Source organism: Salvia splendens, chromosome 6 (genome assembly GCF_004379255.2).
Source record: "Salvia splendens isolate huo1 chromosome 6, SspV2, whole genome shotgun sequence".
NCBI lineage: Eukaryota > Viridiplantae > Streptophyta > Magnoliopsida > Lamiales > Lamiaceae > Salvia > Salvia splendens.
Genome location: NC_056037.1, coordinates 7,696,600 through 7,722,128, shown reverse-complemented (window position 1 = coordinate 7,722,128; position 25,529 = coordinate 7,696,600). Strand labels below are relative to the sequence as shown.

The 25,529-nt window shown below is 39.3% G+C and overlaps 2 protein-coding genes across 2 annotated transcripts; one reads left to right on the top strand and one right to left on the bottom strand.

Moving 5' to 3' along the window:
* The first annotated feature begins 2,912 nt into the window (after positions 1–2,912).
* LOC121806884 (dihydroceramide fatty acyl 2-hydroxylase FAH1-like) lies at positions 2,913–16,002 on the top strand. Its single transcript, XM_042207055.1, has 6 exons — positions 2,913–3,151; positions 3,464–3,556; positions 3,864–4,042; positions 4,127–4,232; positions 15,582–15,722; positions 15,837–16,002. Exons 1-6 carry the CDS (start codon positions 3,008–3,010, stop codon positions 15,936–15,938), a joined length of 765 nt encoding a protein of 254 aa, XP_042062989.1. The 5' UTR covers positions 2,913–3,007; the 3' UTR covers positions 15,939–16,002.
* Positions 16,003–22,429: 6,427 nt separating this feature from the next.
* LOC121806883 (probable WRKY transcription factor 14) lies at positions 22,430–24,887 on the bottom strand. The gene is made up of 3 exons (XM_042207054.1): positions 24,139–24,887; positions 23,509–23,649; positions 22,430–23,004 (listed from the first exon to the last, which is right to left on the bottom strand). The coding sequence occupies exons 1-3, from the start codon at positions 24,558–24,560 to the stop codon at positions 22,542–22,544; spliced, it is 1,026 nt and encodes a 341-aa protein (XP_042062988.1). The 5' UTR covers positions 24,561–24,887; the 3' UTR covers positions 22,430–22,541.
* Between the last annotated feature and the right edge of the window lie 642 nt (positions 24,888–25,529).

Genomic DNA, 25,529 nt, shown 5'->3' with positions numbered 1-25,529 from the left:
TTAATTTAATTCCGTATTTTGTGTGATTGTTAATTATTTGTTTTTAATAATTTTGTTTATTGTGGTTGGGCTATGGCTAGGCTATTGCTTGTCCAGTTGCTTGTTTTGATGATGTGGCAGGAGGAGTTTTAGTGCTGATGATGTGGCAGGAGGAGTTTGTGGTTGGGCTATGGCTGGACTATTCTTATTGGAGATGCTCTAAATATAGGATCATTTTAGATTGAAAATATCAACTTATATGGAGTAGATACTAATTTAATTACTATTCCCTCGTTTCATACTAGTGGAGACATTACTTTTCGGCATGGATATTAAGAAAAAGTTGCGTAATGAATTAAATAAGAGATGGAAAAGTAAGTGAGAAGAAATATGTTACTCCTTCTGTCCATAGTAATGGAGGCGTTTCTTTTCCGTACGGAGATTAGGAAAATTGTATTAGGTGAGTTAATTAAATGGAGAATAAAGTGAAAAATGAAAAGGGTAAAAAGACGAAGAGAGAATACAGTAAGCGAGAGTAAAGTAGGTGTGGACAAATGTGTTGACTATTACTATAAAGAGAAATGACTCTATTACTATGGAACGTACAAAAATGACAAAATGACTCTATTACTACGGAACGGAGGGATTAATTTTTACTAAAAAGATAAATGACTTCATTATTATGGAACTTACTAAAATGATAAAATACTCTACTACTATGTAACGTATGAAGTAGTATGACCATTAGAACTGAAAATCATAGTCCTGATTTAATTTTAATTAGTGGATGTCATCAATAGTAAGATGTAATGTTATCATACTTTTGTCCAAATGAAAGAAGTTAAACAATTAATTTAGTAGGAGTAATAAATTAAATATAATCACTATTTCTCTTCTAAATATTATATCAAAATTTCAAATTGCATATAACTCTTTTAATTGAAAATCATTTTTTCATAACACATATATCAAATTAAATGTACAAATAATTCTAACAATATCCTAATTGCATATATCAAAATAAAGAAATTTATAAAATTAATTTTATATGTTTGCAAATGATCACATTAACATTAGCTTTTTAAATCCAGTTAGATTTATCACACCTATATATATATAAGGAAATGCTATAAAAGTAACTCTTCTGAAAATAATAATGTACATCCATAATTAATAAAATTCGTATCTCTTTTATAAGGTTTATTCTTCTCTCTAATTTATTATACTTTATCATATTTGTGTAAAATTCTAAACTCTTTAGAACTTTTTCATGTTGTTCTGCTTAGTTATTAATATTGATAATTTAATTGAATAAATATGACTAAAACCAGATGAAAAAGTAGTTAACATACACTTTCAGCCTCTTCCTAGTAGCTCAAACAAGCTTAAAAATATAGCTTCCACTTTCGTTTTTAATGCACAATATTTTTTAGCAATACACCAAAATATACATTAAAATTACACTTTCAGCCTCATCTTAGTAGCACAAAAGTACGACGTATTGAAATTGAAGTTGCATACAAAATCTAATAAATACTACGAAGAGAACTTGTATTATTATTATTATTATTATTATTATTATTATTATTATTATTATTATTATTATTATTATTATTATTATTATTATTATTATTATTATTATTATTATTATTATTATTATTATTATTATTATTATTATTATTATTATTACTATTATTATTATTATTATTATTATTATTATTATTATTATTATTATTATTAACGACTAGGAGTATCCATCGGTGGACCCAGTGATTTATAGGTACCTTAAAGATGGGGCAGCTGACCCAATAATTTAAAATTGCTTCATACCCGAAGATAGGGATCAATTCCTTAACTATTTGATTAAGAATGAACGATTCTCAGCCACTCGACCACATCCCTTATGTTTAGAGAAACTTCTTTTTAACTACACATTTCTTTCAAAATATCTGAATATATCATGGATTCATCCTTAGAGTGTCCGCAATGGTGGCGCCGCGGCGCACCACAGCTGGAAGCGTGAGGCCGCGATGGGGAAGGGGCACGGTGGCGGCGACCGGCGCGGCGGACCACTGCAGACCGTCGGCCGCCGCAACGGACTCGGCGGTGTAAAAATTGTTTTTTTTTTGAATTTATTTCTATAAAATATATATTCCATATTCATATTTTTCACTCCATTCCATTCTATTTATTTTTGTCTAATTAATTTTGTTCTAGTCCATTTAAAATATACTAATTGATAAAATAATATGATTTGTGGTTGTGGCGTGACTGGCTATTGGGTTGGACAAGTTTTTGTGGCTATGGCATTGCTGTTCAGTGGCTATGGGCACCATTGTGGACACTCTTATAAATTATAGTACTAGTATTATTTGTACTTGTATATATTGATATTACTAATTAATTGATTATAATATAGTAGTAGTACTACCTCCGTCCCATATTAACTGTCACATTTAGTGTAGGCACGAATTTTAACAAATATAAAGAAAAGTGGATTGAATAAATCAGTGTACTATGAGTCTCACTTATATATATTAGATTTATAATAAAATGTGAGTAGAATTGGTTGGTGGAATGTAGGGTTTACTTACTATTTATGATAAAAGTGTAACGTGACCCTTATTGTGGGATGGACTGAAATGAAAAAAGTAACCCTTAACATGGGAAGGAGATAGTACTATTTAATTATGCCCAACTACACGCAATCTTCCCTTTCGAGTAGTAAACTATCTAATCCATAGATATAGGGTGCACCTATCAGCAACGGGTTTTTTTTTTCTCCTATCAGCAACAGGTTTTTTTTTTTTTCCACTTATCAGCTACAGGTTGTGCATACACGTTTTCATTATTTTTTTTCCCACATATATATGTTTGCGCTGCATATAGATCCATATTCGGTTCCGAACACAATTAAATTGAAATACTTTTAACTCAGCACAAAACAATTTATTTTCATTAAAAATAAGTAAACAAGCGAAAAAACTAGTACACCACTACTTTGATAGGTGTTTGTGTATACATATATATGTTGAGGCATATATATATTGAAACTGTGGTCGAGTGTAGATTTTCTTACACCTACATTTGCATATTTATACCTTTTGATTTGGGAGCGAACATGGTCGGACCTACGTTCTCGGTGGATATGAACAAACCACTTGCATTTCAGGTTAAATATAAAATATGTTGCCTAAAATATTTACCTTTTCTCCTGTATATATGATTTTTCCATGTTAATGTTTTTTCATTATATTATTGCATTAATGGCTTGAATTTCATTTCAATTTCTTTGACGTGATCTTCTCCTGTTACATTTTTGGGTGCAAATAACATAACAGCAACATTTTTATAGTGCAAAAAGACCCTTTAATTAATATTCATAGTACTGTGAAAACTTCCATTTAATCAATTTTTCCCTTGATATTATGAGCAATTTTGGAAGTTAGAAAACGTAGTTTGATTAGCATTATTGTTGAACAAGGTGGGACATCTTGGAGAAGCTTATGATGAATGGGTGCACCAGCCTATAGTCGCCAAAGAAAGCCCCCGCTTTTTCCATAACGACTTTATTGAGGTATATCAATTAAACCTAAAATCCTTTGTTGAAAATGAAGATTTGAATTGAAATGGAGAAACATGATTGAAATTGGAGAAACTTGCAGAAGATGAAACCCTGAGAGAAAAGGGGATATTCATTAATGACTACTACATTTTGGCAAAAGTTAACTACACTTTACAATAAAATGCGAGGCTGGAACTAACTAATAAAAAGTCTAATAAATTGCTAAACTAACTAATTAAAAGCTAAGTATCTATATTTCAACATCCTTAAAAAGTTAAAATCATACTTGCATGCGCATTTGTTTTCGTTGATGGAGCAGCGTTTTACGCGAACCCCATGGTGGGTTGTTCCTCTCTTTTGGCTACCGATAGTGTGGTGGCTCGTATCGTCGAAGAACGGAAGCCATTTAGTGGTGGCCGGAGGCGGAGTATTATTATTTTCTTTGCTCGAGTACTGCTTGCATCGCTTCCTCTTCCACTTCAAAACAACCACATATTGGTAATGTAATAGTTACCATTTTTCATCTTTTCTACTTCAATAATTTCAATTGGAAAAATAAAAGTTATGATAAAATGAATGCAGGGGAAACACAGTTCACTATATCCTCCATGGCTGCCATCACAAGCACCCAATGGACCATCTCCGCCTCGTTTTGCCTCCTCCTCTAGCAGCACTTTTCATTATTACGGTAAATACTCCATCTGTCCCCCCAAAAAAAATTGTAAATGGCACGGTCTTAATGTAAAATTGGTAAAAGTAACAAAGAGATGGGAAAAGTGAGAGGGGGGGAGAGAGATGGGGGAAGATCCGAAATGATAAAATTTGTTTATTTTTTGAGGACAGAGGGAGTATTCTTTTCAATTACGCTTAATTGTTTATAAGTAATAGTATCTAATTTACATCAAATTCAAACTCATTTATTAGTATATGTCATATCAAAAAGTAACTTTACTCCAACCATTTACACAAAATTTAAATTTTTACTCTTTTTTTAGGATGTCACATAAATTTTTGCTGCATGCACACCCATATTTGGTGTAGTTCTATAAAAAACGCAAAAATGAGTTCGAATTTGCAATATGATTGAAGAAATTTTGCCGTTCTTGCGTGGCTTGCAGGCAATGTTCATTAATTTTATGTCGTCAATTAGGAGTAGGTTGATGGGGTACGTACTAAACAAGCCCAATAGCAGTGACGGCCCATCAGCCCAAAGCCCAAGGAAGAGTATCAGTTCGGCATTACCAAAGAGTTCGGCCCCAGCCCACAGCTCGGTAAAAGCCGACCAATCAAGCTCCACTCTCAGATCGGCAAAAGCTACTCGGCAATAGTTCAGCAGTTCGGTCTCAGTATTCGACCGAACTGGAAGATAGTCAACTCATGCAGGATCACATGCAGGATAGTGGACCAAGCACAGAGATAGTGGACTCATGCAGGATAGTGGACCCATGCAGGATCTCCATGACCTCCACGACATTCACAACCATCATTAGTGGTGATGCAAGCCACGATCTTAGTTCAATGTATAAATAGAACTCAGATCAGATAAAGAAGGGTTAAGTTCTCTAGAGATCAAATATCAAATAGCAAGTCTGTATTGTAAGCTGTAAAAAACAGATCAAGCAATACAACTCTGCCATCTTTCCTTCCCGTGGACGTAGATTTACCTCAGTAAATCGAACCACGTAAATCTCTGTGTCGTAATCTGTATTTTCCTGCATTCATCACCATCAAAAATTCGCCCAACCATCACTGGCGCCGTCTGTGGGAAACAGGGAACCAAATTTGTGATAAAGCGAATTTTTGACCCTTTTTCCACCCCAAAAAAATGCATACCAGATCACATACTACCCGTAATACCGTTCGTGAAAACCATGAGGAAGCTAGTCCAGCCCGCAGGTCCGGAAAACAGCCTCGGGAGACATCTACTTCCAGTTTTCACGATGAAGGAACAAGCCACTCAAAAGGTCCACACACCGAGTCTTCCCAGCAGCCTGATTTGAATGAGGCTGTCAAGCTGTTCTTGGCTGAGAAGCAGGATGAGTTCTTAGCCTTCCTGCAAAAGAGCCAAGAGCCGAAGACGAAAACGGTGGATTCTCCTTCCTCATCCAGACATGAAAGTCACTACCGCAGTAGTGCCGTGTCTTCCAGGAAGAAGAATCCTCAACCCCGACATGTTCCTGTTCCTCCTCGGTACCGGAATCACAGGAGATCTCCATCTCCTCCATACCGAAGAGATGTCGGGTTCGCCATGTACGGAGCATTGAAGACTCCGTTCTCGGACGATATCACCCGAACTCCCTTGCCACAGAACTACCGAACTCCGTCGATGACTTATGACGGGTTAGTGGATCCTCATGATTTCTTGGGACGCTATCAGTATAACATGGCGAACCAGGGTCTCAATGAGGTCCATATGTGCAAGCTGTTTCCCGAGCTGCTTATCGGGAACGCAAGAAGGTGGTTCGATAGCCTCCCCCAAGGCAGCATTAGATCTTACCGAGATCTAATGGATGCTTTCCACAGGAGGTTCTTTCAGAAAGCGGAAGCCCGAATCACTTCGGCTCAGCTGCTTTCTATACGTCAAGGTCGCGACGAAAAGATCAGCGACTTTATGACGAGATTCCACAAGGAATGCCTACAAGTAGATGATCTCAATGATCTACTTGTCATTTCGGCATTCCAAAATGGAATCCTGCCCGGAGCTCTCTACAGAAAGCTCGTGGAATGCAGTCCGCAAACAGCTCAACAGATGTGGGACATTGCGGACCAGTTCTCCCGTGCCGATGAGGCAGACCGTCGCAAACGGTCTTTAGACAGCTCATCCCGAGGAGACAGGAGGAAGCCCGATCATAGCGATCAGGGACAAACTCGCCGAACTCCTTTTGGCGATCAGGGACATCCTCGCCGAACTCCTTTTGAAAGGATTCAAAGGACTCCGGTGCAAGACCGATTGGGGCCACGTCTCAATCCTGAGAAGCCGCCCGCTCAGTTCGTACCATTGAACAAGTCAAGAGCGGAAATTTTCGAACTGCATTCCGATATGTTCGAAAAACCAAAGCGGATGACGAAATCGGCCGCGCGTCGACCTCAGGATCAATATTGCTCCTTCCATCAAGACCACGGTCACGATACCGAGGAGTGCCGACATTTGGCTGCAGGTATTGATGCTCTTGTGAAAGCAGGGACACTAAAAAAATACCAAAGCAAGCAGCCGAAAAAGAACAAAAAGCAGAGAGGTGCGAACTGCGCTCCTCAGGATCCGAAAAGGCAACAGGATCCCGAAGACGATGACGAGCAGCAATATGATGGAGTAATCCTGACTATTGATGCTCTCCCTGCCGGGAAGACTAAATCGTCCCTGAAGTCAGAGCGCAGAGGCTTCAATCGAGAGGAGCCAACGCATAAAAGGCTGAAGCAGGACGAAGTGATTACATTTTCAGATGCAGATCCCGTCCCGGCCATCTCTCCTCATCAAGACGCTATTGTCATCCAAGCCGGAGTGGCAAACAAACTGATCCACAGAGTGTTTGTGGATACAGGAGCGTCAGTCAGCATTCTTTTTAAAGAATGTTTCGATAAACTAGAAGTGGATCCAGCTCGGCTTAGTCCGGCACCACTTCCTCTGAAAAGTTTCGCCCAGGAGGACACCCGCCCTGAAGGTATTATCAGCCTTCCGATCACGGTGGGAAAAGCGCCTACAAGCTCCAGTACGATGATCGAGTTCTTTGTGGTAAAAGCTCGGTCTCCGTACAACATCATCCTGGGAAGAGACTGGCTCAACGCAGTTCGGGCCGTTTGCTCTACTTATCATCTCACCATCAAGCTCCCCACTAAAGGGGGGATAGCGGTCATCCGAGGTGATCAAAAGAGAGCAAAAGAGTGTCTGCAGATTGCGCTTAAAAGTGCCGAGCAATCAGATCGGCATCATCAAGCATAGCAATCACAGCAGCCGGAGTCAGAGGCAAGCGAAATGACCGAAGTCACACCAGAGCCGAACTCAATGACCGTTCAGTTATACGAAGATGATCCATCCAGAACGGTCAAGATCGGTTTCGCGGGAACGCCTCTACTCCGGGAAAAGACCATCCAGCTCCTCAAGGAGTACAAAGATGTCTTTGCATGGTCTCCGTTGGACATGACCGGAGTGCCCTCTGAGGTAATCACTCATCGGTTAAATATTGATCCATCAGTCCGGCCTATAAAACAGAAGCAAAGACTCTTTGCGGCAGAAAGAAATCAAGTCATCCATGACGAAGTCCGCCAATTACTGAAAGCGGATGTATTATTCGAGGTGAAATATCCCTCTTGGGTGGCCAATCCTGTGATGATCAAGAAAAAAGAAGGAGGATGGCGGATGTGCATAGATTTTACCGATCTAAACAAGCACTGTCCTAAAGATTGCTATCCCCTTCCGAACATAGACAAAAAAGTAGAAGCTTTGATCGGCTTCGAAATTTTCTGTTTTCTTGATTTATACAAAGGCTACCACCAAGTCTTAATGGATGAGAATGATGCTCCAAAAACGGCTTTCATTACTGACTTCGGCATCTTTGCTTATAAAAAGATGCCGTTCGGTTTAAAGAATGCCGGAGCCACATATCAAAGGATGGTAGATAAGCTTTTTCGGCATTTGATCGGAAAGGAGGTTGAAGTGTATGTTGACGACATAGTCGTTAAAAGCAGAAGCACTTCGGAGTACGAAGACAATCTCAAGTCCACTCTCGACGTGCTCCGAAAAGCCAACCTCAAACTCAATCCCCAAAAATGTACCTTTTTGGTAGATTCGGGAAAGTTTCTAGGTTGTTGGGTTTCAAAGGAAGGACTCAAGGCAAATCCGCTTAAAGTTCAAGTTGTTCAGAACATGGCAATGCCGAAGTCCATACATGATGTGCAAAGGCTAACTGGATGTCTAGCCGCACTGAATAGATTCATTTCCCAAGCAGCCGAAAAGCAAATGCCATTCTTCAAAGTGTTAAAGAAGGCACCAAAGTTTGAGTGGGGAGTCGAGCAGAAAAAGGCTTTTGACGAGCTCAAAAGTTATTTAGCCGAGCTTCCTATTCTCTCTGCTCCAACAGATGCTGAAGTGATATTCTTATACTTAGCGGCATCGGATCAAACCATTAGCGCGGTGCTCGTACGAGAAGAAGGCCTAAAGCAGCTTCCCATCTACTTTACAAGCCGAGCATTAAGAGGTCCAGAAACAAGGTATCAACCTCTGGAAAAAATTGCTCTGGCGTTAGTAAATGCAGCAAGGAGACTGCGGCCATACTTCTATGCTCACAAGGTATGCGTCTTAACCGATCTGCCACTTCGGCAAGTTTTGACCAAGCCAGAAGCATCAGGCAGAATCGCCAAATGGGCCATAGAGTTGGGAGAACACTCAATCGAATACCTACCTCGGAAAGCCATCAAGGGACAAGCCTTGGCAGATTTTCTTGCAGAAGCAAAGTTCGATCAAGCAATCCCTGTCATTGCCGAACAGAAAAATTCTACCAATGCCGAACTAGCACAGCCCCTGGAATCCGAAGTAGAGCCACCGGACTGCTGGAGCGGATTCGTAGATGGAGCTTCGAATAAAACGGGAAGTGGAGCTGGTATTTTACTTATCGCTCCCGACGGACACGAGGTAACTTACTCACTTCGGTTCTTATTCCCAACTACTAATAATGAAGCCGAATACGAAGCTCTCCTTGCCGGACTCCAGCTAGCGCAAAGTCTATTTATCAAGTCTCTCAAAATCCATTGTGATTCACAAGTCATAGTGAATCACATGTTGGGTACAAGTGAAGCCCGTGATGAGAGGATGAGGAAATACTTGGACAAAGCGCAAAGCATTAGCCGAAGTTTCTCTTTTTTTCGGATAATCCGCATTCCCAGAGCGGAAAACAGCCGAGCAGATATTTTAAGTAAGTTAGCCTCATATCCAAGTTCAAAGGTGGAGGAATTGATGCACAGAAGCATTGATGAAGCTGAGGTACTTTCAGTAGCCAGCTCGCCGAACTGGATGACGCCGATCTTACAGTATCTAGATCAAGGACAACTGCCCGAGGATAAGAGAGAAGCTCGGAAAATCACATGCCGAGCCCTTCGGTACGAACTTCATGCAGGAGTCCTATACAGAAAGTCCTACCTTCAGCCGTTATTGCGATGTGTAGGACCAGAAGAGACGGACTACATCCTTAGAGAAGTCCATGAAGGATCTTGCGGTAGCCACATCGGAGCTAGAGCTTTAGCTAAAAAAGTTCTGAGATGGGGATATTATTGGCCAACTTTGGTACAAGACGCAGTGCAGCTCGTCAAGACATGCATGAAGTGCCAAATCCATGCAAATATCCCAAAGATGCCGCAGACCGATCTATATGCTATGCAAAGCCCTTGGCCTTTTATGCAATGGGGCATAGACATAGTGGGACCACTACCACAAGCTCCTCGGCAAATGAAATTCCTTATCGTTGCCGTGGATTACTTTACAAAGTGGGTAGAAGCTGAACCATTAGCTACGATAACGAGCTCGAAGGCATTAGATTTCGTCTGGAAGAACATAGTGTGCCGATTTGGCTTACCCCACATCCTCATTTCGGATAACGGGACTCAGTTCACCGACAAGACATTCAAGAATTGGTGCCAAGAGCTGAATATTCAACAGCGGTTCACTTCGATCTCCCACCCACAAGCAAACGGACAAACGGAGGTAACAAACCGTATCTTGGTGAAAGGGTTAAAAGCTCGGTTAGAACAAGCCAAAGGACAATGGGTAGAAAATCTCCCTCAAGTCCTATGGTCCTACCGAACTACACCCAAAGCTTCCAACGGTGAAACTCCGTACAGTCTGGTGTACGGCGCTGAAGCCGTGATTCCGGTTGAGATCGGCGTACCCAGTCCCCGAACTCTAAATTTCTCCTCAGAAATGAATGATGACGGACTGAGAGCCGAACTAGATCTGGCCGAAGAAAGAAGAGAATTGTCCTGCATAAAAGCAGCCAAGTACAAGGAGCAAGTAGCCCGGTATTATAACCAAAGGGTGAAAAAGCTGCAATTTCAAGTGGGAGATCTCGTCTTGAGAAACAACGAAGTAAGCCGAGCAGAAAAGATGGGCAAGCTCGAACCCACATGGGAAGGTCCATATCGGGTGTCAGAAGTCCTCGGCAAAGGGTCTTACAAATTGACTCACATGTCAGGAGAACAAGTACCCCGAACATGGCACATTTCCAACCTCAAGAAGTTCCATTTGTAAGAGACAGTCCGGTCAGTCCGTCTTGTGTCTAGTTCGGTCCTAGAGGTATGTGTTTTCTTTGTTTTTTTTACTTTGTCTATGTGCTTTTTGTTTGTCTATGTGCGTCTCGTTCGTTTATGTGCGTTTTGCTTGTCTAGGTGTGTTTTGTCTGTCTATGTGCGTGTCGTCTCTTACAAATGTTACTGAGGTATCTTGTTCTTCAAAGGCTGATCCCCTTTTTAGAACATATATAAGCCAACGATTGTGAGTCCAAGCTTCTAAGGAGGATACAAGACCACAATTCAGCTTAAAAAACAAGCAGTTCGTCTGAAACGAACTGCAACAATAAGCCAACGATTGTGAGTCCAAGCTTCTAAGGAGGATACAAGACCACAATTCGGCTTAAGAAACAAGCAGTTCGTCTGAAACGAACTGCAACAAAGGGAAAGTCCGATCCACGCGATAAAACTCGCCGAATTAGGACAAGGGAAAGTCCGATCCAAGCGATAAAACTCGCCAAATTAGGACACAAGCTTAGTCCGGTCAAAGAAATTTACTTCATAAGACCAAAGACGAGTCCGGTCAAAGAAGTTTACTTCATAAGACCAAAGACGAGTCCGGTCAAAGAAGTTTATTTCATAAGACCGAGGACCAAGTCCGGTCAAAGAAGTTTACTTCATAAGACCAAAGACGAGTCCGGTCAAAGAAGCTTACTTCATAAGACCGAGGACGAGTCCGGTCAAAGAAGTCTACTTCATAAGACCGAGGACGAGCACGATGAAATTTTTTCGCTGAGCTGTAAATACGCAGTGATAGAAGCGAAATGAAGATTTCATTTATTAAAACTTGTTCGGCATACAACTCCGCTGCCCTACGAGAAGGTGTTACGCCATTACAAAGGACTATTCTACTGTCCCTGGTTGCTAAAGTTGAGCCATCTATTCACAAAATCCTCGTGAAGCCGAGTTCGGGCATTCTCGGCAGCTGAAGAATAAGCAGGTCGACGAGATGCTCTAATCGACCTACCGCCTCTTCCCTGAGCCCGGGAAGCTCTAGCACCTCGGCGGCGAAGAGTCTCTTCACGAAGCATTTGTTGATCTTGCTCACTCATAATCACAGCTCCTCTACGAACTTCAGTCCGTTCTCGTCTTGACGTTTCCGGTTGCTCCTGAGTCCGTTCTCGTCTTGACGTTTCCGGCTGTTCCTGAGTTCGTTGCTGACTTGGAGTAGGGTCTTGAGCAAGAGAATCAGGGGTTTGAGCTGGAGTGCGACCATCTGTTGGCGGGAAATGCCTAAGGAATCTCTCGATTGAAGGACGCCGGGAAAGAATGATGTCGTACCGAGAAGCCCAGCGCCGCAATGATGTCACGACTTGTTGGCAAGCCGAGCTCTCCAGCGCATTGTTCCTCCGGAGTACGTGATATTCCTCCCACAGTTCGTCAACTCGTTCCTGAACTTCAGAGATGGTCATTCCCCCGCGCCTGCAGATGAAATCCTCATACGCAGTCCTCTCAGCGACGGCGGTATTCAGCTCGGCCTCCAGATCTTTCTTTTCGGACTCTAAGTCCTTATTGTCGGCCTCTAGCTTCACTGAACGAGCCAAGAGTTCGTCATTCTTCACCTGGTCAGCTATGGCTCTTTTCTCAGCTTCGTCTAAAGCCGAAGAGTACAGCCGCTTCCAGTGAAGTACCTCCAGCTCCTTAAGAGTTCAGAATATAGAGCAGCTATGTCAGTTCGGCATTTCAGATTACTCAGCAGGTAGTAAACCACAACAGGAGTAAAAGAGAGTACGAAAGGCTATACGAAGACACAAGAGCAGAAAGAAGAAGTTTTTCATTCATAAGAAAATTTTTTTTCTACACAAGGGCTTCAAGGCCGTTTTACAAGAAGAAAGAAACTAAACTAAGAGAAGGGAGACGAAATCATACTCCGCCAGCTTCGTCTCCGCCTTCTCGGTGAGGTTCAGCTTCCTTCTCCTTGTCTGCTTCAGCTTCAGCCTCGGCCTCCCTGCTCTCCCCAGCCTGCTCGGCGCCACCGTAGCCGATCTGCTGCGCCTCCTGCTCGGCCTGCTCATCGCCGGTCTGCCGCTCATGCTGCTCGGTCTCACCCTCTCCATGGAAAATTGGAGCGGGTGAAACTGACCCTATGGAGGCAAAGATAGCCTCCATGTTCTCATCGCGGTCAGCTCGGCAACTACGAACTTGGTCTGCAGAAAGCAGGACCGAGGACGAAGCAAGCTCCTCAAGCACCGGCAGACTCTGAAGCCGAGCTGCTATCTCTCGGCCGTACAGCGGCAGGATGACTTCGGGACCCTGCTCGGCTTTATCGGTCATCAGTTTCAGCAGATCACCGACAAAGGCTGAAAATTGGTTGCTCAGAAAGAGTTTCTCCGCGAAAGCACGGAGAACCTCCCCTTGGGCAACCACGGCGGCAGCATCCCTCCGTTTCGTCTGCTCTCGCTAGATGACGAGCTGGTTTTTGGCAAACTGAGCTTCATCCTGGGCCGAAATCCTAGCAGCTCTGGCTTTCTCAAAGTTTGCCTCAGCCTGCTCGGCCCGGTGACAAGCAGCCGCCAACTTCCTCTGCATCTCAGCATAGTCGTTGGACGCTTTGGAGAGTTCAACGGCGACGAGCTTGGAGAGCATATCGTTCCTCTGAAAATGGAAAAAGCAAAAAGTCAACAGAGGGGCCACAAAAAATACAGGAAAAAAAGCAAGGCCAGAAAATCAAGAAGAGAATTCACCTCGGCGAAGTCCGTGGGCCATAAAAAGGGCTCACAGATATGTTCCGAAGGAGGCGCCAAGACCACGTCTTTCTCTGGCGCTCTCGGGGGCTTCTGGGTCTTCCCCTTCCTACTTGCCGAAGTCGACTCCGGCTTCTTTGGATCCGAAGAGGTCTTTTGCCTCTTCGGATTCTTCTCGGCATCAGGCGCCGAGCTGGTAGCCTTCTCTTTCTCCGGCTCCTTAAGCTCGGAGGATTTGCGGCTAATCTTATTCAGCATGTACACTGCCAAAAAGCAAGAAAGCAAGGTTAGTTTTCGCCGCTAAAGCAGTAAAGCATAAAAAAGAAATCCTCACCCTCAGTTTCTTCGTCCGAAGACGAGATATTGAACACGAGGTCGCCCTTGACGAGCTCAGTTTCCGAGTACTGTTTCCTAATCATAGGAATCTTATTGAGCTCGCCCTCGAGCTCGGCCAACGGTTCTAACAGAGGATGAGGAATCACGGACTTCGGCCCTCTCCAGGGAAAGCCCGGAGCCGCTGTCCTATTATAAAAAAAGAAGCGGTTTTGCCATTTCGGCCATTTGGTTTTGCAGAAGGCCCTAAAAGGCTGTAAAGGGATCAGGTAAAACCAAGATCCTTTCCTCTTAAACTGGAAAAAATTAAGGATTGCCCTCAGAGACAGATCCTTATCTAGCCTACGCAGTTCGGCAGCAAAGGCCGATAAGTGCCTCCAAGAATTCGGAGTCACCTGACCTAAAGGGAGTTGAAAGAAATCAAGAAGCTCTACAAAAGGTGGGGGAAGAGGGAAACGAAGCCCACATTCTAAGCAGGCTTCGTAAACGGTGGCATAACCCTCCGGCGGCTCGTTAGCCCTATGATCGTCGTCGGGAACCACCGCCTTCCCCCTGGGAAGAAGATATTTTTCGTATATGGATATCACAGTATCCTTACTCAAGACGCTGTGAAAATACTCTACGGTCTTCTCCCCAGATTCTTTCCGGCTAGAAGACCCCTTACCCCTTTTCCTACCGCTACCTGACTCAGAAGAAGAAGAAGAAGACATAGTTCTTACTCTTCGAAAGTCTGAAGAAATTCTCAAAAAATTCTTGAAAGCGGAAGAAAATTTTTACGCGAAGGAGATAGAGTGCAGAAGAAGCTATAGCAAAAGTGTTCAACTGATGAAGAAAGGACGTATTTATCAGATTCGGAGAAGATTTCAAAATCATCGCACCGTTTCGAATCCCACCTTTTCAGGATTCAACGGCCGGATTTTACTGTCGCATTTAATGCAGTCACGCGCAAGGCACGTCCCCTGACGTCAGCCTCCCCCGTACCTTTATCCAGAATGCCGAAGTGACTCGCTTCGCCGAAGTGATTCACTTCGCTTTTCGGGGGGGGTAGTGATGGGGTACGTACTAAACAAGCCCAATAGCAGTGACGGCCCATCAGCCCAAAGCCCAAGGAAGAGTATCAGTTCGGCATTACCAAAGAGTTCGGCCCCAGCCCACAGCTCGGTAAAAGCCGACCAATCAAGCTCCACTCTCAGATCGGCAAAAGCTACTCGGCAATAGTTCAGCAGTTCGGTCTCAGTATTCGACCGAACTGGAAGATAGTCAACTCATGCAGGATCACATGCAGGATAGTGGACCAAGCACAGAGATAGTGGACTCATGCAGGATAGTGGACCCATGCAGGATCTCCATGACCTCCACGACATTCACAACCATCATTAGTGGTGATGCAAGCCACGATCTTAGTTCAATGTATAAATAGAACTCAGATCAGATAAAGAAGGGTTAAGTTCTCTAGAGATCAAATATCAAATAGCAAGTCTGTATTGTAAGCTGTAAAAAACAGATCAAGCAATACAACTCTGCCCTCTTTCCTTCCCGTGGACGTAGATTTACCTCAGTAAATCGAACCACGTAAATCTCTGTGTCGTAATCTGTATTTTCCTGCATTCATCACCATCAAAAATTCGCCCAACCATCATAGGTGTTTTTAAATTTGAATGTTGTTGTGCAATTCAGATGATATTATTCTTATATTGACATTATTATTAATAAGAGATATCTCCAACGCCTTTTAATTGTGTGTGCAGTTTTGGTATATAACGAAGCTTTTTATAGCTGAACCGTATCTGTCTGCTTTGATCGGAGGTGAGCTGTTGGGATATATAATCTACGATTGCACACACTATCATCTGCACCATGCAAAATCATTCACCCCTCTTCTCCTCAAGGTAAATTTATTTCATTTACATATTTAAACCAGCTCCCATATATATGATTATTATAAATTGAATCCAAACCTTTTGATTTATACTCATGATTTTTTTTTTGTTGTTGTTGTATAGAAGAGATACCACATGAGTCATCACTTCAGGATTCATGAGAAAGGATTCGGAGTTACTACAACATTTTGGGACTGGGTGTTTGGGACACTGCCTTCAGATTAAAAGTACTATTGAAAATTTGAAATAGCCGATGTGTATACAGGATTATGTTTGAGTGTTATTCTAGTATCGGGACTAATTATTAGACTAAATAATATTATCACTGTAAGAACATAAAATTTGAAAAAGATTCATGTCAGTGATTGGTCTCTTTATTTAATTCACTGTTGGGCTTTTGGGTCTTGAGCTATACTAATATTTTTGTTTACTTTTATTTCACTGTTGGGCTCTCTTGGTCCTTAGCCTGCCACGTGGCAGACTTGCTTGCATATGTGTCATAGATTGTTTGAAGCTGGCCCCACCCCCTCCTCGGATGGCCCAGAAAAGATCTTCAAAGTCTAATTCAAGCAAGAAGGGTCGAGGATTCGGCGAAGACAAAGACAATAAATTCTACCTCAGGGATTTATCTAGTTTGTTTTCATGTTTTTCATTTTAAGCTATTGATTTCTTTTAGTTACGAAAACTTTCATTTGTTTATGTACTAGCTAAGTCAAAATGAGTTTTTTCAATAACCTCATGAATATTGTAGATAATTATAATTTGTTTTAAATAATTAACCCTATATATATACGTTACAAATACAATATATAAGTAATATGCTCTATCATATTGTCCAGCCCGTAAGTGTTTGGGCTTTAATTTTGAAATGCTGGCAAATCTGTAAATGGGCCTATATTGCAACCCTTCTCATCAAAATTGTTCTTCATTCAACATACAATTAAATTGGTTTTTAAAGATAGTACTACTCTTATCTCTTGACCTATTCATACAAAAAAAACACAAGGGTTTATCTTATTTCACGTGGATGGGAAAAAATGTAGCCCCTCAAACCCCACCAACCATAACCTACAACCTACAAAACACCTGAAATAAAATAAAATTCTATTCCTATCGTCTTTCCAAGGTAGTTGAGGTATTTTTTTGGCACAAGATTTAAAAAATTGATTTGTTAAAGGTTAGAGTAGAGAGAAGAAAGTAAAAGAGAGAATAAAGTAAGAAATTGAATAAAATTTTAATAAAAAAAGGAAATGACTCAACTACTTTGAGATAAACAAATTTAAATAAGAAATACGGAGTATGACTCAAGTACCATGAGACGGAAGAAGTAGTATTTAGTTAGAATCACCACTTTCAAATATTATATCAAATATTTGAAAATCATAGGCCACTTTGAAATATCAGTGAACTTCTGGAAATAGATTTGTACAGTTTAGTGTATTTTAGGATAAGTAATACTAGTAGCTAGTTGAAATCTAGTTCGTTCTTGACTATTTATTCTTGCCTAATTGTTATCGGTGGCATGAAAAAAAATTAATTAGGCATGTAAGCATTTTTGAGCCCTTGATGGGATGGAATTGATTAACCTTATCTTGATGGGATGTTTCCACACTGACAAGAAATTTGATTTGAAAGTTGAGCCTACTTTACATTACCATCAACTCAAATCAAAATTAAATGAATCTTGCCAAAAGAAATTAATTCTCAATCCAGATCATCATTCAAGAATCCCAATCTAATCTTTACTAGTTAAGTAGTATGGTTAGACTTTAAATAAATCAAAATTTTACGGGCGTCTCTTTCAAGGGTAATGAAAGGCTATAAAAAAACACTACTAGCTAGTAGATCATTTTGCATAACCAGGAGTTTCTTAATTTGATTCAAAATCAAGGTCTCTTTATTTGATTTGGGAGAGGGTAAGTATTAAAATTGAACTCTAGGACTTGATGTTTATGGACAAGAAAAACTTTATTTTTCTTAATGATGTGATACGTACAATATTATGCAAGTGAGATTCAGTTGACATTATTTCACTACGATATAATGTAATACCAATATTCATTATTGCTTAATAACAACCCCCCAAATGACGGTTAATTGTATAAAATAATAAATTCAATATCATGCTACGCCGACGGCGAAAAAGTTTGACTGGTAATAAAGAATTTAAATAGGACGAAAAGATAATTGTTGCTAATAATTTAGGAGTCTAATCTGTTGATGTTTGAAAAGATGTTTTAGGAGCACGAGTTCAAGTGCAGAGGGACACTCTGTTGGTGGGGTGGGTCATCAGTTCGATTATTTTATTGTTTTTAAATTAATTTTAAATTATTGTATTTTTAATTAAATTTATGAGATTAGAGATTAGGTATGTAGGTCCCAAGTTTAACTTTCACGGACATTTGGCTTGTAGCTCAGATTGGACGTGCAAATCTTAGGGAGTTTCCTAAATTAGGTTGTGTGTTTGATTATGATTAGTATTTAATGAGGTTGGCGTTTTAACTTCTTTTGGTAGTAGTATACTCCGTATAATTTTTCTTAACTAAATAAATGATCACATGATTGTAGTTTCTTAAGACCATCCGCAGCGGTGAGCAGCATGCTCACCGCCGTCCTTGCCGCTGGCAAGGACAGAGCTCGTCCGTTGATGCGCCCTGCCGCTGGCAGGGTGGTGCTCTTAGCTAAGAGCACGTCCGTGCCAGCGGCAAGAGCACGAGGTGGCGACGTGGCAGCTTCTGATTGGCCCGTTGATTTATCATTTTTTATTATTATTTTTTTAATTAAATCGAAAAAATCTGAAAAATTCAAAATTAATAAAAAAAATATTTTCTCACTTCCTTATAATATATATCCATTTTTTCCACACTTTTAATTTATTTTTTTTCATTATTTTTACCCCAAAATTCATACTTTCATCTATAAATACTCTCATTTCAAACACAAAAAATGACACTATACTAAACAACTCTCTAAATCTCAATTTTTATGAGTTTAATTATGTAATTTTTAATTTTTAGGATTTTAATTATGTAATTTTTAATTTTATTTGTAATTTGTAATATTTATTGTGGTTTTTAAATGAATTTTAATATTATGGAAATGTTTTTGTTTAATTGAATTTTATATTAATTGTGCTCGTCCTTGCGGAAGAGTACAGTTGTGGGTATTGTGCTCTTGCCAGAGAGCAGGCATGAATAGTACCGCCCGGGCCCACAACCGTGCCGCTGGCAAGAGCATGGTTGTGGATGCTCTAACTAGTTTTCATAAGTAAATACTCCTATATATACAGGTAGCATACGACTCTAACCCATTATTAACAAGATACATATAGTATTTATTATTGTGACACAGAAGCAAGAACATAGCATTTTTTTAATTAATTCTCAATATATCATACATAGTACAGGTAGTTAAAATGGTTTTGTAAAGGTGGTGGTGTAACACGAGTTACGAAATCATTGCAAAAGACATCTAGTATTATTGTAGTCCATGTATCGATGTAAATAATTTGGCACAACTTCTAAAAGCCTTAAATTTAGTTAAATGGGAAAAACTTTAAGTCAGATTTATTTCCCATCACAAACAGTTTCTCCAATAAAAACTGCTCAAATGCGCGCAAGGAAATCTCATCACACAATTATAAAAAATATATCATTACACAATTAAAAGAAGAATAAAAAAACTCAACATACACATGGACGCAGAATTACACTGCTTCTCATAATCTCATCCAATGAATGAGCGCTTCCACTTTAACCTAGTTTTTTTAATAATGGTGTACCTTTTTTATCTAATTATTTATTTCTAGTTTTTTGCCATCTAGCTAATTCAAAAAAGGATGTATGTGTGAGTGTTTCTTTTATCGGAGTTAGCAGTGATATAAAATGTGTCAAAGTGTTGGGTAAAAATACTGAAATATGGTATATCGTAATAAAAAAATACAGTACTCCGTATTGAATTTTTGATATAACATGATTTTTGTCATGGTGCGATGCTTTATCAAAATATTTTTTTACAATAATGGTATGATTTTTTTATACTATTGTATAACACGATATACAGAAATTTCGGAGTGTATTGACATCAATATATACCTTACAAACGGTATATATGTCGTAAATACCAACTATATATGTATATACGAAAGACCAGTGGCGGAACCACACAGTGCCAAGCCCCTGCGCCAGCGGGGGCTTACCCGATACCAGACCTCAAATCACCCTTATACCACCGTGCTCCGACCGATTTCCGCCTCGGCGCCGCTGAGCGAGCCCTGACTCTGTCTCGGCTGTAAATCCTGAAATTGAAACAGGGGAAGAAGAAGAAGAAGAAGAAGAAGAAGAAGAAGAAGAAGAAGAAGAAGAAGAAGAAGAAGAAGAAGAAGAAGAAGAAGAAGAAGAAGAAGAAGAAGGTTGGTTTATTAGTTTTGGGCTATTTATTTTACATTTTGGGCTACCTTTTTCTTTTGGGCCTTTTAACTTAATAAACTAAGTAGTAATAATATCAGCCCGAGCTCCTAAGCCCTTACTCAATTAGACCAAATTTTGTCACCCTGAGATTTGCAGACAACGCGCAGCAGTTTGTCGCCGCTGCTAGAGTTCTTCAGAGGTTCCGTTCAGTCGTGCCTTTCGTGATTCAGGATTTCAGGTAAGAGTTGAATCAATTGACGGTCAACGGGCGATGTATATAGACTTGGTATGCAATTTAGGGCTTAGTGGAAGTGGCTTAGTGCAACAACTCATCTAATTTCTCAAATTTTAAGGCTCAATTTTCAATTCTCATGTTTAATGTTTTATTTTCCTAAAATGTAATTAAACTTTGTAGTAGTAGTCTCATGTTTCTATGCAATATTTTTTTTCCTCAATGCTTTTAAATTCAATTTGTGTACAGATTACAGTAGGAAACAAGAATTAGGAAAATTTGTGCAAATAGTATGCTTGTATCATTATTATTGTATGAATATATATTATATTACACTAAGAAATCTTATTCTTATTGATTGTAGTTGTGCATTGGTATTTTTCCAAAGGACCAAGGAACGATTAACTACAAGTGCTTCAAATGATAGTAGTATTTCAATTCCGAATTCGATCATGAACCAAGAGATAATTAATGTTGCAAGAATTAATTTTGTATTGTTAGGTTCTTGATTTACTTACTCAAGAGATGGAGAATTGTTTCTCGGAAATGAATACGGAATTGCTTACTTGCATGAATTGCCTTAGTCCAAAAAACTCATTTGCTAGCTTCAACGTGGACAAGTTGGTTCGTCTTGCAGAACTTTATCCGACTGACTTCTCATCTATTGAATGTATGTCTCTTCCATATCAACCTAAAACTTATATCAATGATATAGTTGATAAAGTTGAGTTCTCTAACATTGAAGATTTGGGAAATTTAGCAAAGATGTTGGTTTCTACATCAAGAGATAAAGCTTTCCCATCGGTGTACCATTTGATTGAGTTGACACTGATCCTCCCGGTTGCAACAACTTCTATCAAGAGAGTATTTTCTTCCATGAAACTTATTAAGACAGATTTGCGCAATAGAATGGGAGACGAATGGATGAATGATATCATTGTGGTATACATTGAGAGGGGAATTTTAAAAAAAATTGGAAATGAGACTATTCTTCGGCGATTTCAAGACATGGCGACTCGTCGAAAACAGTTATCATCTAGTATGTCGTAAAAGTTGCATAGACATTAAATGTAAAATTAAATATTTTAATATATATATATATATATATATATATATATATATATATATATATATATATATATATGTATATATATATATATGTGTGTGTATTTAAATTTCAGCCCCGTCTTGTTCAATTTTCTAGTTCCGCCACTGTGAAAGACATTGGTATATTTTATTGAATATATTTATATCATAATAATATGTAACACTATTAGCCTATTACTGTATATCGTACCAAAATCTAGTATGTCGTAAAATTTTAGTATACCAAATTCTAGTTGACACATTAAAAAGGTCGGAGCGGATCACATACTCCACGCTCAGACCAAAATAAAATTGACCCACCATCATTTATTAAAAGTCCATCCTAAATCAAATCGCAACAATTAATATCACCTTAATAACAACAAAATGTCACGTAGTTAAAAAAAGTATTGCAAATCATAAAAAATGAAAAATGATTTATTGCAGTGGGAGTCCCCATCTCACATCAAGTCACTTCTATGAGCTTTCCATTCGTGTCTGAAAAATGTACTTGTCTGAACTATTCCAACCATCTGTTCCTCACTTTTCTGTCCCATCCACCAATATTTCAAGAAATAAAAAAATTAACTAACTTCACAAATCTTTTCCCCCTCTCTAACCCAAAAAAAAAGCCACTCCATTTCTTGAGTTCCCAATGCAAAAAATGCTCCTAACTTATGTTTCCTTTTCCTAAACATTCAGCTTAATCTGCATATAATTTGACAATAGAACAATAAATCAATTCGACATATTGTTACACTAATTATACCTATTCCGGACGTACGTGGATATTTTGTAGGTTAAATACTTAAATCCTACGATATGACTCATCTTTCATCCCAAATTATGTCACTCTATAAATCAAATTTTTACTGAGAATTTCTGGAAATAAATGATAAATTGAGAACATTTTCAAGAAAATAATGAAATTGAGGATACAAAATAATATTAATCCAAATAAATATAAAAAAAGCCTGAGGAGATTTTTGTTGTTGAAATTAATTATAAAAAAATGAATATAAAGATAATAGTTTCTCATGCATGGCCAAACCTCATAAAACACCCCTAAACTATTGTACAAATATAATTGAAGGAACCATTTCAAGATTTCGGGCTCGAGTCCTCCGCCGTTGTTGTTGTCCAATCATAGAAACTAAATGGATCCAAATCACTATGATTATTATTAGTATGATCTGCTGGTGGAAACCCTTCTCCGAATAAACTCAAGGGGTCATCTCCAATTTCCCCCAAATCAGCAAAAAAGCTATCTTGCTCTTGAGTTGGCTTGTAGGTGGCCGGATCGAATTGGGGTTCGAAGCGATGATCGGCCTCTTCTTTGCAGTTGGTTTGGATCGGTGAGGCGGTTTCTTTGCGATCGGCCTCTTCTTTGACGTTCTTGGCTGGCTGAGAACGGGTGGAGCCAGCTAGGGCATTGCGCTGCGTTGGCCACGGGTGGTTGTGCTCCGAGGTGTATGTGATCACAAGCATGTTCGGGTCGGTTCTGCTCCGTTCGACTTGCTTTCTCGCCGAACAACCCTTGGAGCTACTACATCTGTAGTAGCCTCTATAGATATTGTAAAAAAGTTAGAATTTCGGATTTAAGCACAATCAAACATGTGTATGAATTGATGACTCTTGATATCACACAATCGGATATTAGGTAAGCTACCAACATTCTCATTTAATACTACTAGATAAAAAAATCAATGAAGAGACTTTGTAATAATTTTGTGTAGTTAATCCTTCATGATCACTAATAGTCTAATAATGGAGTATGTATGTACGTTCTATTAATTTGGATATCACTCGTAAAAATACACACTACAAGAAACTTATGTATCCTCATTTATTGCATTACTATGCAACATTGCATATATATACCCATAGATTTGATTGGAATACATGTCAAGAAACACATCCAAATCTATGCAAATCCACAAATGAAAAAGGACTAGTTCTTAAAAACATGAAAAATGATGCAACTGATCATATCCGACTTTCACATGACATATGTTTATGGATGATATGCAATAGAAAAAACCGATTGTCGAAAACAAGGAAAGATTACCTAGGATAAGGTGAACCCTTGATGGGCTTCTGTCCGTACTTACGCCATGCCCAAAGATCCGATGGCACAACTTCTCCGGTGGCTCTGCTGTTTGCAGGTGCTGGAGCCGGAATACAAATGACTTTCTTCGCCTGACTTTTCCTAAATTATATACCATCAAATTCAGCCCTTTTTTGGACATAAAGTGAACTCAGCTTATAATATATCATGTCTGAATTTGTACAACTGTTGCAATCAAAATGTCAGTGTTTCTTTCAGAACTTATCGATCAGTTGCAGTTTCTGCGCTGCCTTTTTCTATCCATGTAAGAAAGAACAAGAAAAAAGCCAAAAATGATGGAGAATATGATTTCAAAAAACAGTCATTTCTGCAAATAACAGTAGCATGGGGTTTTCAATTCATTATCTTAATTAAACACCTATTTATGAGGGAAAAAGGATCAAATTTTTAAGGGTTTTCTGTTAATTATCTTAACACATGAAACAACTAAAATAAATAACAAAAACCCTATTTAGGGCATGTGATTTCCCTAAACTCCTCACTCCTAATTAATGAAAGATGCAAAATTTCAATATCTGAATTATTATTGATAATAATCATTTCAATAATTAAAAAAAAAAGTCGTCGCACCTTCTTTTGGTGGGCGCATTAGGCGGAGACGAGATCTGCAAGGCAGAGCTAGTGCCCGAAATCAAACCCCCTTTATTAGACACTAAAATAGGAGGATTCTTGTCTTGATTTTCACATGGCTTCGCATTAGGAGATATCTGCAGCATCCTCGAGAAAATATTCGAGGGTCTCTTCACCCCATCACGACTCATCACTCCTCCTCCGACGATGCTTGAATTGTACAAGTGCTCGGAAATTGGAGGGGTTTGATTGACCAGAGGATCTTTGGTGTAGGTGAATGGATAGCCGAAATATTCGGGAGAGTAGTTGATCGAATTTCTTGAAAATTGCCACTCCGCAGCGGCTCCCCCTTCTTGCGACGGTGTTTCTGCCGCGGCGGCTCGGACCATGTCGGATAGATCGCCTTCGTAGTTGTCCATCATCTTGATGAAGTGGCTTTGGAAATATATATGGCACCTAGTTTCTCATGCACCTCTCTCTTTCTATCTGGGCTCAAGGTTGAGGAGAGAGCAGATGGTTGGAAGAAAATCGAGGTAGATAGGTAGAATGGTTTTGTTTGAGGGAGAGAGGAAGACGCTGACTTTGGATATAAAACAAGGATGGAAGTATTACTAACTTAATGACTTGGTCTAACCCTTATCATTTCTTTTTTTGTTATTGATAAATGCACTTAAATTTAAAGGTAATACACTCAATCCAAAGACTCTTTGATCTTAGGCATTATGTATACAAATGATAATGATGTATAATATGTGTGCCACACATTTTGGCGATCAAGTAATTGATAGATTTATAAAATTGTTGAAAATTATTAAATGCCAAAATTCAAAAGGTTTGGGATTATGAGGTAGTTGATTGTGTACGTACATGTTGTTCATTCAATGTATCAATAAGTAGTCATATTGGGAAAGTTATACTACTACTTTACTTCTTACTTGTTATCTTCCTTCGTAAGTTTATTAGACAACCAAGTCGTAATTTTGATTTTGCTTAATATAGTACAGTAGTATTTTGTAAATAGCTGGATGTGAACTAGGTTGGGGCTTGACGTTTCTTGAATCTTATTGTCGCCTCCTTATAAAAAAAAGAATAGAGAGAAGTGGTTAATTATGCAATTGTGATTGGTTGGATATACCATGTGACAATATGTTCAGACTACTAAATTTTATGTTTGATTTGTTTTAATTAGCATTTAAAGTTAGTTTGGCTATGTATTTGGTTAATACTCTCTCCATCTCACAAAAATATGCATTATTTCCTTTTTAGTCCATCCCACAAGAATATGCATTTTTCAATTATGGAAATTCTTTTCACTCTAATGAGCTGTGACTCATTCTCCACTAACAATACACTAATTACTTTTTCTCTCTACTTCTCTCTTATTTTCCCAA

Excerpts from the sequence above, each read along its gene's own strand:
- LOC121806884 (XM_042207055.1), top strand. The coding sequence starts at position 3,008 with ATGTTGAGGCATATATATATTGAAACTGTGGTCGAGTGTAGATTTTCT. Across the intron at positions 4,043-4,126 it reads TTCAAAACAACCACATATTG|GGGAAACACAGTTCACTATA; the intron begins GTAATGTAATAG and ends AAATGAATGCAG. Across the intron at positions 4,233-15,581 it reads CAGCACTTTTCATTATTACG|TTTTGGTATATAACGAAGCT; the intron begins GTAAATACTCCA and ends TTGTGTGTGCAG.
- LOC121806883 (XM_042207054.1), bottom strand. The coding sequence starts at position 24,560 with ATGATGGACAACTACGAAGGCGATCTATCCGACATGGTCCGAGCCGCC. Across the intron at positions 23,650-24,138 it reads AATGCGCCCACCAAAAGAAG|GAAAAGTCAGGCGAAGAAAG; the intron begins GTGCGACGACTT and ends TATATAATTTAG. Across the intron at positions 23,005-23,508 it reads AAGGGTTCACCTTATCCTAG|AGGCTACTACAGATGTAGTA; the intron begins GTAATCTTTCCT and ends CAATATCTATAG.